This window comes from Athene noctua, chromosome 4, assembly GCF_965140245.1.
Source record: "Athene noctua chromosome 4, bAthNoc1.hap1.1, whole genome shotgun sequence".
Taxonomy (NCBI): Eukaryota; Metazoa; Chordata; class Aves; order Strigiformes; family Strigidae; genus Athene; species Athene noctua.
The window spans coordinates 56,849,797-56,866,862 of NC_134040.1; the positions used below are offsets into that span (position 1 = coordinate 56,849,797).

At 48.0% G+C, this 17,066-nt stretch overlaps 1 protein-coding gene across 1 annotated transcript in view; it reads left to right on the forward strand.

Moving 5' to 3' along the window:
- Window positions 1-2,332: 2,332 nt before the first annotated feature.
- ELOVL6 (ELOVL fatty acid elongase 6) overlaps window positions 2,333-17,066 on the forward strand; it is an 82,327-nt gene continuing 67,593 nt past the window's right edge. Inside the window, exon 1 of the mRNA XM_074905444.1 lies at window positions 2,333-2,648. Coding sequence (XP_074761545.1) covers window positions 2,560-2,648 — 89 coding nt within the window. The 5' untranslated portion in view covers window positions 2,333-2,559. The remainder of the gene's footprint in view (window positions 2,649-17,066) is intronic.

Genomic DNA, 17,066 nt, shown 5'->3' on the forward strand with positions numbered 1-17,066 from the left:
TGAAACTCCTCCAGTTGGGCTCAGCCCATGGCTCCAGCCTGTCCAGGTCTCTCTGCAGAGCCTCCTGGGGACAATAGTCAACCTTATCCAAATATTGTCCTGGGGACAATAGTCAACCTCATCCAAAGCCCCATGGCCACCCTAACCCTAGAGGAGCCCTTGCCATAGCATTTTATAACCTTCAGCTTCATCCTGTGTACCTTGCCAGCTCTGGCATAGACTTTAGAAAGCCACCAGTGAAAGGGAGCAGGTCTCAGACCTCCTGGCTAGTCTGCCACTTCTGAGTATCTTAGTCCATCCACGCACTCTGGAAACTTTTGCATCTGGGGCATATCTGTCATGAACAACTGTTTTCTGGGGGAAAGGAACCCCTAGACCATAAACTTCAACACACCAGGTACTCACATGAAATAACCAAATTGGATAAGCCATCAAGCCACCCAAGTTTCTAGTCCACAATAATTTGGAGTTGTGGAAAAAGGGATATTGATATTTTTTTTCACCCAAAATTAAAATTTCTGGTAACTATCTCTCTGATACAACTGCACTTTTAAGACAGAAAAAACATTCTGCCAATCCTCATGGGAATAAAGGTACCAGACACCCAAATATTCTCTCAAAATTGGGGTCCAGATTTCCTAGTTCATTTCCTAGTCATTTTTGACCACAGCATTGACATACACCAGCATTTGTTGTATCACACATTAATTTCTCCACATCTCTGTAGTAAAGATATTGTTCAAATGGATGAGCGGTATCACCTGAAGCCTTTAGCGAGCAAGTGCGGACTCACACTGCTGTGAGAGCACCACCAGGAGATAGGTCAGCTGGAGGTGGTACATCTATCCACTAGCAGCGGAGATTTGGAAGACTAACACACACCTTTGGGGACAGATCTTTTGGAGCAGGAGTGCAAATGAGGTCAGCTTTGCCCAAATCACTCCACCAGCCAGTTCAGTGACCATGGAAAGCTGATGCAAAAACCAGTTTTGAAAATCCCTGCAGCTCTTCAAGCTTCTCCGTTTGGAAGGCAAGACTAGGACTGTTTCTCTTCCCCTTCATCTGACAGTAGTCTCTCTGAGGACTATGGGACCCCGATCTGTTGAGGGCCTCTGGGCACAATAGTAATAAATAGTAGCACCATCTTGCAGCTTCAGCGTGAGCCGCGTGATATTTGGTGTTTTGCTTAAAACCCTCAGTCAGATGACAATGTGAGAAACTCAGCCCTCATTAGGAAAAACGGAAAGATCTAACTGTCAGGGAAAAAGAAGAGAAGAGCTGAAAGACATGACTCTAAGGAGCATGACAGTCAAAATGCAAGCAGGAGCATCAGCATGGTTAGCTGTTGATGTCCCACAACTCGAGAGCTGCCTTTTTTTTCCTCAGTGCTTGGGTTTAATGACATCAAACACTTCCATGTCAACGAGAACTGAAGTCCATGAGAGTCAAGAGCACGCTGACCTGTGCCGGATTTGCTTGCTTACGGCTGGCTTTCTTGACACGAAAGCTGTTCTCCCCCTGCCTTCAGACTGCAAGATCGGTGGGGGCTGGGACTGCTATTTTAGCCCAGCTTGTACTGTAAAGCACGTCCAGGGGTGCTGCCGGAGCCGGAGGAACTCAGCTGGAGACATCAGCATGTGGCAGATGAGACGGGAAGGCAAAATTAAGGGTACCTAAACACCGTGTGCCCTAGCTGCGAGAGGAGCTGAGCAGATGATAGTTACACTCGGGGTCTCTGCCCCATCCGTACCATAACATCCGAAAGTGTGTCTGTGCACAGTGGGGAGCCTGGGGCTGCCTGTCTGCAGGAGGGTCCCCCCCGCCTGAGGACACCCAGCGGCAGCAGGACCCCCCGCCTGGGGACGCCCGGCCGCAGGGGGGTGCCCTCCGCATGGGCCGGCCCGGCGGTGGGGGCAGCGGGTCCACCCGCGCGGGGTGGCGGCAGTCACAGCAGGTGCAGACTGAATTTAAATGCAAAAAGGGCCGAGGGGTGGGGAGGCGTAGGTTTTTCGGGGAGTGTCTGCGTTTGCTTTTCTGGCTAAAATGCGGTTGTGGTTCCTAATTTCCCGGGTGGCCGGGGAGGGCGCGCAGGGCACTGCGGTCGGGATTCAACCCAGGGGTGGGGGCTTCCTATTTTTGTAGTTATTTTTGTCGGCCTTCGCGGGGGAGGGGGGGAGTGTCCTCCGTGCCAGGCCGATGCTCAACCCCGGTGCGGAGCGGCGCCGTCCGCCGGGCAGCGGCGGGAGTTACGCGAGGCGCGGCGGCGGGGGGCGGGTGTCCCGGGCGGCGGCAGCGGCGGCGGGCGGGCACTAAGACCGCGCCGCCCCCGGGCACTGCGCGGCGGCCGCAGAAGAGGAGGAGACCGTCGGGCCCGGGAGGAGAGGCGCGGAGGGGAGCGGAGCTATGCTAAACCCGGGGTACCGCTGAGGCGGGGCGGGCCAGGCCAGAGGCGGGGGCTCTCCGGCGGCGGGCGCGCAGGGGCCCGGCTCCCGAGGCGGCGGCAGGCAGGCAGGCAGGCAGCATTTCGGCGCGGGGAGCGGCTCCGCAGCCACCGGGCCAATGAACATGTCAGTGTTGACTTTGCAGGAATACGAATTCGAGAAACAGTTCAACGAGCATGCGGCCATCCAGTGGATGCAGGAGAACTGGTGAGTGCCGCCCCCGGGCCCCCCCCGCCCGCCCGGAGCGGCGGGGAGGCGCTGAGCCCATCCGGGTGCGTGCGGTGCGGTACAGCGCGGTACGGCGCGGCTCGGCGCTGCCGCCCGCGCTACCTGCGCGCCCGGGCCGGGGCCGCCCCGCCGGGTTACGCAAGGCCGGGGCATCCCGCCGGCGGCGCGGCGCGGTGCGTTGCGGGCCCTGAGCCCCGCCGCCGCCCCCTCCCGCCGTGTCCCGGCCGGCCCGGCGGCGCAGAGCCGCACACGTGCCCCGGCTCTGCCCTCGGCCTCCCCTGCCTCCTCTGCCTCCTCCCCTGCCTCCATCCCTGCCCGTCCCTCCCGCTTGTTAAAACGAGTTGCGCGTGTGCCTGCGCTCCCCGCGGAGCCCCTTCGCCTCCCCCCTCCCCTCCCCCAGCTCCTAATAAAACTTCATTTCCAGCCATGCGGCTATTAACTTTCCCGGCGTGTGCGTGCGGCCGGGGAGCCGGGGCGAGCCGAGTCGCGGCGGGACCCGCCGGGCCGGGGGGCTTCCCGGAGACCCGGCGAGACGGAGCCTCACGGGCACGCACGCGGCCTGGCCCGCCGAGGGGGAGCGCTGTGCCGGCAGCCTGCTCGCTGCCCCGCAGTGCCCCGGGGGCATCCTCCGTCCCGGGCGCGGTTCATGCCGCTCGCCGGGGCTCGGCCGGCAGCGTGGAGGCAGGGGTGGAGGGAGCGCCTGAGCTGCCCCTGCCCCCTCCCGCGGGGTCCCCGGGCTGCCCTCGGGGCTGGGATCCCCCTCTCCCTCACGCCCGCTCACACCTTCCTCCCGGTCCTCCTCCAGCTTTCGTCCACCTGCAGCAGCCTGTGTTCACACCTTGTCCGTGCTCACCCGTGCCTCGCCGCTGCACCGTCCCGGCCACCCTCGCCTGGTGCCGAGGCTTGCCCTTTCTGCTGTCCACGTGGTCTCTCTCCCCAGCTTTTCCCCCAGTCTTTCCGTTGCCTGCGTGCCCTCCCTCGGTGGTGCCACCTGTCCTCTCGGGCTCCCTTGGCCCCGTATCTCCCGAGTGGGGACCTTCCCCTGCCACCCTCATGTGAGGATAGCAGCATAGGACTGTCTCTGGGTCCAGGCTTTGGTGCCTACATTTGCAAGGCAGAGTGGTCCCAGATCCTAGGTGGATCCCAGCCAAGGACTTGCTAGTATCCTCCAGTGCCTCATGTGGGGACTTGTAAGGGCAGTAGAATTAAATTGACCATTTAAGTGTGTGTATGTCTCCCTCCGTTCTCCTGTGGGTGAGCTCATTAGCTCTTGAGGGGTGCCTAGTGTCACTCATGTTTTAGGAGAAAGGAGACCATGTAGATGTTTTTGGGCTGGGAGTGTTGGATGCTTCCTATTTTGTCCACGTTCCAAAAGAAAATTGGCACCAGAATAGGACAAACAGGTAAAAGAGGGTGGAGGGGGTGGTACCCCTATATAATAGCCAAATAACCCAGGAGAGATGCCTGGGTTAAAGAACGTGACTAGGAAACGGGACTCCTGCGTCGTCTTCTTGGCTCTCCTGTGTTTCATGACATGACCTTGGGAACATTGCATAACTTCTCCTAGGCCTCAGTTTCCCCAGCAGGGAAAGGCCAGGGGGCTGGGGGGTAATAATGCTGAAATACAGTCATGAGGCGCTTTGATGACTTAGGTAATGTTTGCTGAGTGCCTTGAAGATGTCAGGTACTATATAAATGCTAAGCGGTGTTATTAAAGTCATCCTGGCAGTTTCATGTGCTGCAGAGGTCGCCAGCTGGGACTCCCGTAACGCCAGGCTCCCACTTCGCAGGTTCAAAGGAGGAGACTCAGTTTTACATTGCTGCAGTACAGCTAAAGAGACATGATGATCTGTGCACATGTGCTTTTTGGTCTAGTTTCACCTTCTCTAACGGAACCGATGCATTAATACCTTTGGTTCACATGAAAGTAGAGGAGAAGAGCGATCTGCTGTGGCCCAGGAACGTTTCTGGAAATGAAACAGAGCTGTGCCCACTGAGGTCTCCGTCATGGCAGGCTTTTCCTGAAAAGGCTGCAGAAGACTCTTTGAGTTTCAGGTTGTGTTGTATGTTTTTATCTTCAGGAAATTTAGTCACTTAATGAAACAGGTCCTGTTCCAGCACCACTTGAATTTTGTGGGGAAGCTTAGCTGGTAATATTCAGCAGCTAGGAACCGTACAGGAAGGCTTTTCTACTTCATATCAGGATGACGCAGTAAGTTTGCTTACTCAGACATCAGTGGCAGTACGTGGCTTCCCAACTTTGTAGGCATACCCTTAGTGTACACATCGTTAACGTAACAGCATCCGAAGATGAGGCTGTTAAGTAGTACTTCGTAGGGATAAACATGGCTGTTCATTCTCTAGGCAGGAAGATGGACCAAGTGGACTTGCTTCAGGAAAGACTGTGGCAGGATTTTATACTGTAATTGCCATTTAAATTAGGATGTAATACTATTACAATGCCTAACGTGGAGGTAAACAAATTCTATAGGTGTGGCATTTGTTATTTTACATCTATCTCAGAAATATGTCTTGATATCTTACAAGGCCAAAACCAAAAAGGCTGTAAGGTGTTAGAGGGGATGAAGTGGCTCTAAGGAGTTGACCCCATCTTTTGGATTTTGGGAAGTGGCTTTGGAGTCTGTCTAGGTCACATATGAAGACGTAGCTCGGTTTGAGGCAGGATATGAATTCTTTTATATACCCTCTGGGTTCTGAGCTGGTTAAAGCACTGACAAGCCCTTTTAATTATAAATGCGTAAGCCTAAAGCTGGAAAAGCTTGAATGCAAAGCCTAGGGGTAGCGGCATGCCCCTAGGTGCTGGTATGGTTGGTCTGGATGGATCACAGTGCAAGGAATGAAGTGGCTGGTTCTGTTCAGCTGGGGCTCACCCCTTCTTTGCCTCTGTCCTCCAAGTCTCCAAGAACCATTGCTCCCTGGGGCAAGAGCTTGTTCTTTGCACTCACTGATCACTGACACCCAGGCTCTTCTTCAGTATACCCCCGTCCTAGGGTTTGTTTCCTCACTGCCGTCAGCCCCTGGAAATCATCCCTCTGAGACTGGCATGAATGGAGCCCGTCTGGTGACAAATTGGTCTCACGGTGGTGAATGAAGTCCTCCTTGCTTTGTTCCAGATGTTCCTGCTTGGCTTTAGGGAGGCCCTCATCCTGCAGTGTGCATTGTGCTGGGACCTCTTTAGAGCCTGGGCCTAGATTAGCATGCTGTAAAGAGGCTACTGTTTTGACACAGAGGAAAAATGAATAGTCTGTTCCCAGATACTTAGAAGCTGATGGGTTTCGTGCCTCCCTGAATGCTTGGCTTTATGCGACTGCACGGTCTAGCCCCCACACTGCCTGGCTGTCCTGCAGGGAGGCACGAATGGCTGAGCTGAGCGAGGTTGCGGTGAGGGCGAGAGCCACCAATTAGTTGTCTACCCTAAACAAGCCAAGACAGGTTTTGAGGAGATTAAAGAACAAGTCCATTTACTCTCATGAAACTCCTTACGCTTTATGTTGCGGGAAAGCTGTTGTTGATGTACATTTACGTATAGTGCCATCAGGTAGGTAGCTTTTGACAAAAGATATGGTATCGCTTTGATCTTTTTGTGCTTGGACCGTGGGAGGGTTGATTTCAGTAAGATCAGGATTAAGTCAAATGTTTATTAAAATAATTGCTGAAAATTATTTCTCTAACTCTCCTAGAACCTCCTCTCAGACTTCTTCAGAGGGGGAAGAAGGATGAAGTAAATAATCTGCAGAGGATATTTTTTTGTCCTTAAACTGCTGCATGAGAATTAATGCAGCTGTAGTCCTTTATTTCACGTCAATAAATACATTACTATTTTTGCAGAAGATTTGTAGTTCGGTCAGACATACAGCAAAAAGGATTGCAGTACTGAGATCCCTGTTCCCAGCTGCAGGCAGTGAGGTAGCAAAAACCCGTCCGGTGCTTAGGAAAGCAAAAGTGACAGAAATGCGTGGACGGAGCGGTGACCGCCGGGGTCCTTCTCCATCGTGCTGCAGAGCGGCAGGTTCGGGCATCAGCACGAAGTGACAGTTGTTCCTGTTATAATTGTCTGGCCAATAATAATTATCTTCAGATGTCTGCTGACGAGGGGCTCGCCAATGGGGAGGCAGGAGGCCTGTGCTGACTGCGCTGAGATTATCTGGGCGAGATGACGTCACGCGAGGGCTTGCCTAAAATCACAGAAACTTTTCCTCTGCTGCTCCACCGGCTGCTGCAGGGCTTGGGCAGGCTCCCCTCACTCCCCTCTATTTTGGCTCTCCTGGCTTTTTGCTTTCCTGTTTTTTCTCCCTGAAAAGCCAAGGTTTAACCCTCGGCAGCCGTCAGCGTGCTTGCAGGTAGTAGAGGGAGTTGAGTTGGAGTGGAGTAGGACAGACGAGCAGGATCAGAGTGGAGCTGGTTATTCTCCAAAGATGCTGTGGGGCTCTGCTGCAGAAAGTGGCCGTTTTCATTAATGAGCTTCCAGGAAAGAAAGAAGCACTGCCTAGGGGCAGCTGGGAATTTTTTGGCTTTAAAGGGCACTGGCAACTCAAACTGGACTCTGAAATTAACTTTGTAAACCTCAGATGAGTATAAATTTTTGTGTATTTGAAAAAAAAATCCTGGTGCAGGAAGCTATTTTTAACCTTTTGTTACCTGAAACTTTTTTGTGGCAAGAAGCAGAAAGTGCAGCCAGTGCCGAGATAAATTTATCCTTTGGTGTGATTCTCTTTCTGGTCAAAACTGGAGATAGATGTGAAAGAGCAGAGCATCAACTAATTTAGATTTGAAAATGCGCTTGCCTTTTAATAATTCACCCAAGTACCATCGTTTTAGACAGGTTTGTTTCCTAAATGCAGAACAAGTTTCCCTCATCCACTTAAGCTACTCTTACCTCATGCAGAAATCAAGAGTGAGAGATTGTGCCTGTATCTCTTCAGGCTTACGTGGGTGGCGGCCAAAACCTGATGTAAATTACTTCTGTCCTTTTTTTTTTTTCCCCCATCTCTTTGCTAAATGCCAGTGAAGGATGTGAAGGTGACACTGCAGTCACCCTGTCCTCTCTGCCATGGCAAAGACTCAAAGGGAAGATGTACAAGTTGCACTTTACTACAGAGAGACTGTTTTACTTGAGCAAAATCCATTCAGCCTAAGAATTTACCCTACCTCTGTATTTCATTCCCCAGAGAGGCTTTTTGGTGCTCTCTTGTGCAAACGGGCCATAATGCTGACAGGGCCCCCAGTGCATGGCAGCTTTGGTGCTGCAGAGATCAGAGGGTACTTTCCTGCAGGCCCTTCTGAGCAAAAGGCTGATGGATTGGGGTACCATGGAGCTTTGGCTCCTTGAAAGTACAAGGATGGAGTCTAGGGGCAGTAACAGAATGTGTCCTGTTCAGGTTTTCTGTCTGTGTGTGTGCTTAGTGGGAAAAAAAAAAAAAAAAAGATGGTGTCACAAAAATGTCATTGGTGTCTTCTGGATTCAGCCTACCACTAAAACACAGTCTCTTGCTCACCCTATCCCTAGAGCATGAACGCATCTCATTGTGTTGCTTCACTAATTTTTAAGCCTCTTGATTGTGAAGGCATCTCTTCTGCTTTCTGAAACACTGTGTGCTTGTGGGAATAATAAACTTTTAAGAATGGCACAAGAAGTAATATAGGAGCTTGCCATCATTATCCAAAGTGCCTTTTGGTTTGGGATGACATGTAGGATGCTGAATTATTTTGGCACTTTTGAAAAAGTAGCTCATGTCCTCAACTAGGCATAAATTTTGAAAGCGGAGGGGTGTTTGTGCAGGCACCGGCTAAGTATTAGCAAGTGGTGGTATGAACCCCTGGAGTCAGGGTGGGTTTTGTGAGTGGGCACAGGAGTGACAGGAAGAAGCTGATTACCCCTGAGATTGGGGTGCAGAGTGCCCAGCTATGTCCTTTTTCCCCTAAACTCACTGGCCTTGTTGAATCGCAGTGCATTCTTCCCCTGGGAGACAGTATTTTCACCTCTGTGGCTCTTTCTGGTAGTTTGTGGATGCAGGCACCCATGCAGAGACTGACAGTCAGACCTTTGTCCTTCACTGGTTAAGTCCACATGGAGTCAGTGAGAGGAGGTGCCCTGAACGCTGCTCCAGGTTTCCAGTCTGCTAAGGTGTAGCTTCACAAGGCTGTGGTGTTAGGACTGTTGGGGCATATAGCCTTTCTTTTACTGTGGTAGCATCTCTGCTAGATCAGCCCCAGCAAAAGTGCAACCTGAAATCAACTTCCACAAGCTCTTCTGCACCCTGGGTGAAGGCAGTCTGAGTCTAAGCGCAAAGCACATCTTTGGTCAAGGTCACTGCCCCACTTTGAGAAGACAGCAGTTTGTACAATGGCACATGAGTTGCTGCTGGCTGTTTTGCTGTCAGGTTGCACATGCTTCTCGGCTCTTCCTAGGCACCACAGTGGCATTCTTTTCCCAACAGCCAATTTTTAATCATACCTTGATGATGAGTCACTGCTGTTTAGGTTGGTGTATTTTTTCCTCCTATTAGTTTCTCTGAGGCAGAGACTATGTCTGTGTGTCCCTTGCAACCCAGAAATCTTTAGAAAATGTCTTCTTTAAAAGCAGTAAAGAAAATTTATGTGGAGACAGCTTCCATATTCTTCTCCTCCTCCTTCAAATGGGTGCAGTCTGTTTGACCATAATCTGGTAAGAGAAGCACTGTAGACAGCCTAGAGTAATTTGTTGTATCCTGGTCTTTTAATGAGCTCTGTGCTGGTAGATGGTGCCTTTTAATGGGGCTCAGGGTAGGCAGGAGATCGCTGTGTATAACTCATGGTGTGATTAGGAGTCTCAATTACTCCATTTTCTGCAAGGCCTAACATAACTGGCCTTTTCCCTGACCCCCCTGCTGAAAATGCAGTGAGCGTTCATGTCCAGTACATCTACTGCTCCTTAAAAAGTCAAATGTGGTTATGTTCCCATTGGTCTCAGCAGAGAAAGGTCTGGCCGAGTATTTAACTCTCAAATTTATGCACCGCATTTGCCGTTGGTCTCTTCTCCACAGCCATCTGTAGTGGTACTGGGAATAAAAGGATGTTTTCTACTTTTTTCTTCCTTTATGTCATTAGACAGTTTCTGCCTCTGGCTCAAGAGTCTATCCCAAGCCGGTTTCAGCTGACTTTGATCTACTGACTCTTAGCAATAAAAATAGAGATAAAAATGTGGAAAAATTTGTAAAGGAAAGGCTGTAGTATTTCTCTCTTTGTGACTGTGTTAGCACTGGCAGGATGGTGCCCCCCCGGTGCTTTGGGGGTTCAAACTGATGGGATATGCAGAGATCCTTCTCTGCAAGAGTGTTTTCAGTACAGAGCTGGAGACATTGGAGGGTATAGCGCTGGGGTTTCTTTTTTTGCTTTGAGGGTAAACTTTTATTAGTGTTTATGAAGCTTTCCATAGCTTTGAAAATTATTTGTCGTACAGGGTCCACTGGGACTGCACAAGGCAAGATGATGTAAAACACTTTTTGGAAAGCTTAATTGAGAGAGTTTAGATGCTTTTTCATTTAATGGAAATGAGCAGAGGTTAAAACATATTATTATTTTTAAACGCCAATTCACATTGACTAAAATGTAAAATAAACTTTACTGACTCAGATATATCAACATGTGAGCTATTTGTGTAACTACGTTACCCGCGTACTGCTGCTACCCAATATTTTTCTTCTTGCCAACCATTTTCCCAGCTCACTTGAGCTTTATCCGCGTTGGAGTAGAAGGGGTTTGCCTTTACTCTGTGTCTACACAGTGCCTAGCACAGTGGTGCCCCATCACTGACTGAAGCGTCCCAGACTGCTGCTACTACAAGCCACGCTGTTCCTGTCTTGTCATGGCGTCACATCCCCTGGTGTTGGGTTTGCTGAGGGAGGCTGGTGCAGCCTGGTGGGGCGCTCTGCAGGAACATGTAGGTTAGTGTTACGCAAGCCAGCAGCAGAGTGGGAAACAGCAGGACTGTGATTGCACCCAAGCTACTTCAAGGAGAAAATTGTATCACTTCATGTGCAGGGTTTGCCAGTGTGGTTATTATTGCTTTCAGATCCAAAGTAGCAGTGGTACCTGATACTGCCTTTCACAGTGTGCCTTGTACTATATGCTCCATTGCAAACCTTCAGTTGCAGGTCTGGTTGACTTTTGTGAGGACATCTTAGACTTTGATTTCTGCAAGACTGGGAGCACGGTGGAAGGACTTCAAAAAATAACATGACCTCGGTTTGGGTAGAGAAAGGACCCAGATCCTGCAGAGCAGACATGCCACGAAATAATGGGCAGATCTTGCATCTGTTGAGCAGTTCTTGACCTCCTGTGTGAAGAACTGGTATTCCGAGTGGGGAAGAAGAACAGGTGATGCAAGTCAATGTTTACCTCATGCCAGGGGACTTGGGGCTTTCCAGAGTACATGTAGTGGTTTATGTATTACATGGCATGCAGGGGAGTTATGATCAATACATCTCTTGAGGATGTGGGGAGCCTGATGTCAAACTGAATGCAGCCATAGCCACCTTGCACAGGTCAAGCATCAGTCAGTCAGGAGCAATTCTTTGGAAAGTGCTGAGTCCCACGATTCCAATGGATATCAGGGACCTGTGTAATCTCTGACAGTTGCTCTTTTTGCCTCAGTTCCTCAACTGTAAATGGGGAACAACTCTGGATATATTCAGAGTTCTTTTTTTACCATATCATAAAGGTATTTCTGAGGTGGTAAGACCTGTATGAGGGTAAAACAGTACAGAAACCATAATGGGTTTACAGTATTACTATGCAGCTTTACACTTGTGTTAGCACTGATGAGTACTTTATCCTTGCCAGAGACATGGAGCAAAGTTTGTCTCCTTGACTGTGGTAACCGAGGAGTAAGAAGAGCTGCTGTAATATTGGAGGCAAGGCAATTTATTGTTGGTATCATAGGATTAAACTGCAGAAGTCCAGACCATTCTTAATTGCAAATTTATGGAAGGAGCTGTCCTTCAAATAGTCCAATAAAACTTCAGACTGTTCAACATCTTCTGATGATAACTTAAATAAAATTTTAAAAATTTGTTGGTAATTAGTTTCAGCGTGTGAAGCCTGCAAACTGAGTGAAAAATGAATTGGACGTCATCCATGATTATGGACTCCTCAAATTGAATGTGTTGGTTTTGATGTCTGATGGCCTCAGTTACCCCTGGACATTTAGCTTAAGATTTGTCAAGAGCATTAAGGAAAAATATCTGCCCTGTATGTCTTGAGCCATCAGTAATATAAATACACCTGGAAAGAGCAATCCCAGGGAGTGCCAATTAATGTTTTAAGCGGAAGAAACAGTGGGCCAAGTTCATCTCAGTAAAAACATCAGAATTATATTATTGAAGAGTCTGATCTTCTGGCTAATAAAATTGTCTGGTTTTCTTTTTCTTTTCTTTTTTTCTTTTCTTTTTTTCTTTTTTTTTTTTCTGTTTAGAACCGTTAAAAGGTACTTAAGATGATAATAAAATCCCCTAAGTATAAACAAAAGCAGGATGCCAAAGTTGTTGCACTGTCCCATTCAGATAGCGGGTTTATTAACAAATATTTACAAAGTCTGGCTTTTTCCTTATGTAATTTTGCTTTTAGCTTTAATTGGGAATTTTCTCTCTAGGTTTCCTGTTGTGCATCTGCTGAATGCAGGTTCTCTGTAAACATTAAGGGAATTTTGTGCTTTCCAACATAGAAAAATCTAGGCAGCCGAAAGTCCTTTCTTCCTTTTTCTTCTCCCTGGAGGGGCTGGCTGTCCAACTCCTCCTCAACGTCTTTGCAGGTCACAACCATGAGAGATGTTGGTTATTAGCAGAAAATTCTGTGGACACCTTACATTTCTATTCCTTACTTCTTGTTTCTTCATCCTCCTTGGCTTGACAGCCAAGCAGAAAATTCCAAACTGTTTTGTACACTGTGATAATGTCTAGATCCTCTTGTCTTTAGCTACGTTCACTTTTGTGAAGACTTTTGTTCCATTGACATGGTAGTTCTGGGGCTGACGGCTGCCCCAGCCCATGTTTGACGTCAAGGTCTCATCATCGGGGGGGCTTGCTGGGTCCCCTCTCCGATGTGTGGACAGGGATCCAGCCCTTGTGAAGCAGGGATCTCCATGCTCAGGGGCAACTGACCCAGACCCAGCAAAACTCGTGGTGATTTCACTGCGTTTCCTAGGTAAAAACTGAAGCTGTGAGGATGTGCTAAGTGAAACTGCTGATGAGAGTGCACAGGACTGATTGCGGACCCCTGATGAAGCAGGTTGCTTAAGAGGTAGAAGTATTTTGAGGTGCATAATGCTGTCTACATTATTTTGTGAGGGCATTTTCCTGTTACATTTTTTCATAAGATACTTCTGTTGGCCACTGTCTGAAACAAGATACTGACCTAATTCAGCCTTTGATGTGACCTGATTGCTCCTGTGTGCTTAAATACCCTTTTTTGATCACATGCCTCATAAAGAAAATACTATTTTTGGTACCAGTCATGCCAGAACTGTCTGGAAGCAACATTCCCTCTTGCAATGGCTCTGTGAGCACAGACTATCAGTTTATTTTGTTAAATCATTATTTGTTGTTTCAGAACTCTGTAAATACTGTGGAGTTAAATCTATTCTTTTAAAGCCTCACTTGGATTGGCAGTTCATGCTGAAAATGCCCAGCAGTCCTACATACTGTGGCGTTTCTGGGTGTCTGACGCTAGTCGAGATTCCCCCTGTGCAAGGCATTGCTTGTGGATGCTATGAAAAACCCTGTCTTGCCCCTAATAGCTTGTGGATTGAGTTTAAGGCCAGTAGTACCCCAGGCAGACAAAACTCATTATTATTTTTGGAAAGGTTTACATAAATTATTGTTTGGATTATGAGAACCCAATCTATGCAGCTACATTTCCACTGTCTCTGTGACCCAGTGGGGAGTTTTGCATCTGTCCCAGCGGAGGGAGGACAGTTCCAGACAGTCAAACCCTCGGGGTAAAAATAGTGTTATAGCATTAAAAGCAACTCTCAGGTAACGTATTCTTGTTCACTGACCTCTAATATCATGTCTGAAATGTATGTTTTTTTCATTTTTAACAATTTCCTATAAGCTTTCCAGCACTTTCCAAGAGCTACATCAGTGCTTACGTCATGGACAAATTTCCAAATTTAGTTTGAAAGATAGGATCAGCATGAGGTGTTCCTGTTGCAACACTTAGAACCAGACTGTCAGGAGGCTGTTGTACCCAGGATGCTCACACTTGTTAGGAAATGAAAGAAAACGTCTTACTCAAACGTTTTGAAAACCTGACCCTAAATGTTCATGAAGAGGTCCTTGTGTAATGGCACCCCTGTATAAAGATGATAGTTACAGTGCATGCCTTTCCCAGATTCCTCCACATATGTCTTTTGATCCTGCTCAGGAGTTTTGCATGTCCCGTATTTGGTGGTTACAGACAGTTTATATTACTGTTCACTCATTCAGTCCTTTGAGCACTCTACAGGCACTGGTGATGGGATTTGTCTGACCACACGTAGATGCCTGCTACGTAAGGAGTCTGAGTCATCTCATCCTGAAATAGGGAGCTGAGAGAGAGAAGTTGCATCGGAAAATCACTCTTTCTCTGCACCGACTGTAGAGAGACTCCAGTGAGCTAATTGGACCATAGTTATTTCCAACCATCCTTCTTCCTTTCTCCTCCACCATGCATTTTCTTATTTTTCCAGATATGTATTTGGTTTTTCCTTTTTATCACTCTTTCCCCCTCCCTCTTTCATTTTCTGTGTATCTTTTTCCCATTTAGGAATAGTCAAGCCGGCAGTGTGAGGGGCTGGGGAAGCCCTGTGTGCTTGCGTAAAACAGCCTGTGGAGTGGGAAACAGCTGGCGTATGTGTTGGTGCTGGGCTGATGGAGCTGGCAGTGCAGGCCTGGCTCTGAGCTGTCTCTGGATGAACAGAAAAAATACTGCATTGGGGTAGTTCCGTTGCCACCTTCTGATGAAGTCGCTTGGTCCTTGATTTCTGGAATAGGGCAATAACAAAAAAAGAAGAGTCCTTGCTTGTAGCTTTTCTCAGCCCCCATCATATCCTGGTATAAAAGGGACCTCTCTTTGAAAAGCTACTTTCCAGTCACTAGCTGGAAAAATCCTAAATAAAGTCTACAGTAAAACTTCTGTTGGCTTCATTGTAAGAGATTTAGTTCCTAAACTTGTATGTGCTAGCTAAATGTAATGTAGCATCTGGTATGTAAAATTATTATTACAATTCACATATTTTGAAATGGTCATTACTGTAAATTGAATAATTGGAAAAGATGATAGAAGAATATGAAGAGCAAAGAGATTGTGTCTATATTTAGGAAAAAATACAGACCAGGCTGATAATATGGGCAATCCAGAGATTAGAGAGAAATAGTAATTATAAGAGCTACCACAGTTTTTTACTGTGTGGTGAACGAGCAGAGCTCCATCCTCTGCTTTCTGTAGTAGCATGCCCTTGATCAAGAAAAAAAAAATGGACTAGGATAACAAAAAAGGATCTGTTAGCATCTATCGTGTATCAGCATTAAAGCTGGAAATGCAGATTTTGACCTCATGTTTCCGAATGCTCTTCTCGCCTTAGCAGTCCCCATGACTTCAGCTGTTGTGGTGTCATGGAGCATCTTCCCTAATGAAATGCTGGTGGCTTCAGGGTAGGCATGCAAAGCATGTAAGATACTCAGGATGGTCCTTTGGTTTATCTTGATGAACTCTTGCAAGTACAGTGAGCAGTTTTGAATTCCATCAATTAAAATGGCATATACAATTGAGCAAGACTTTTGACAGACCACAAGTATCTTGCCTACACTTTTCTTTTATGCTTATGTTCCAGCATTTTGTTTTCATAGTCTGTGTCTGATGACCTTAGTTACGATCCATATTTATTGCTGGCAGGGAGTTAGGCCCCTTTCCATTAAACTAGATCGTGTTGTATCTGTTTACAGGGGACCTGAATTTGTCTTCAGACAACTTTAATCCATTTGCCTTGTTTAAATTTTCAAGAATGAGCCTTGACTCAGTGGAATTACAAGGAGGTCTTGTGTTAAAATAGCTGTATATCTTGAAAGAGGGACACTTATGTTTACTGTATTACCATGGAGAGTTACGGTATTTTAGTATGGTTTTGCCCTTTGTTGATGTCTAGAGTGAATCCTACAGTCATGTTTTTTGTGAGTTAGACGCTTTAATTACAGAAAGGTCTATAATGTAACATTTCTAACAAGAGGGATGCCTTGAAAGTGGTGAATCTGCACAGCTACCAGGGCTGCTCTGAGAGCTGCCTGAAGCCATTGCAACTGGAAGTCTTGCCAGATTAGAATGACCAGTTCTGCTGACTTTCAGCTGAGGTCTCTCTTCTTAGCTCCCAAGTCTTGTATGACCTTAAAAGAAAGAAAGACTTTGGTTCCTCACACTTGTGAGAGCCTCCCATTGCACATACAGTAAACTAGGGCACATCAGAGAGAAACTTGGTGCCATCATGTATTTTCCCTGGCTGCTGGATGAAATTCTGCCCCTTGAATGTCAGCCAGCCTGGCAGGCAAGAGGGACAGCCTCCCTGTCACCCAGGTTGCACAAGGGGCTGATGTCAGGGTGGATTGCCGTGGGTTTGCTGGTGCTGGAGTAGCTTCCCTGGGCTGAACTTTTGCCCCATGCCACGCAGATGCAACCACTGATACAGTTGGGCGAAATGGCTGCCTGTGCCAGGGCAGCCTGTCATGATTTCTCCCGGGGCTGTGACCTCTCCCGTGGTGGAGTGGAAGGGACAGACAGAGGCAGTAAATCTTCAAACAGCTCCAGGTGCTTTGCCCAGAGGCTGCCTGCATGGCCTTTCTGCAAGCAGTCCCAGAGGCAGCGTGGCGTGGAGATCATGTGTCCTTTGGTATGTAGTACCCATGAGAGCATGTATGCTGAGGTACTCGCGGCTCGTGTGCCCAAAATATTGCACCCATGCAGTCTGAGTTGTTTCCTTCTGGCTGCATGAGCAGAGACAAACAGTTGTGAATTAGACAAACATCCCTCTCTAACTGGATCTTGCAGTCTGCTATGGTAATGCCCTGCAGTCTGGTCCCTAGACTATCCTGCTCAACCTGTGTCATTCAAAGAGTGGGTAAGGCACCCATCTGGAAAACTATAGACTTTCAAGGGCCTTCGCTATTAAAATTGGCGTCTGGGATTCATCCAAGTCAGTGAGAGACATGCCTGTGACTTGAATGGGAAGCGGATGTAAATTTTTGTGCGTGAGTACACGAGATGGCTCTAGCGTTAGCCATAGCTTTGATTCAGACATATGAGTGCTGCTGTAGTTGGAATAAGCTGCCATCCCGTGGGTTTCCTGCAGGAATACTGATGAAGAGAATGTAA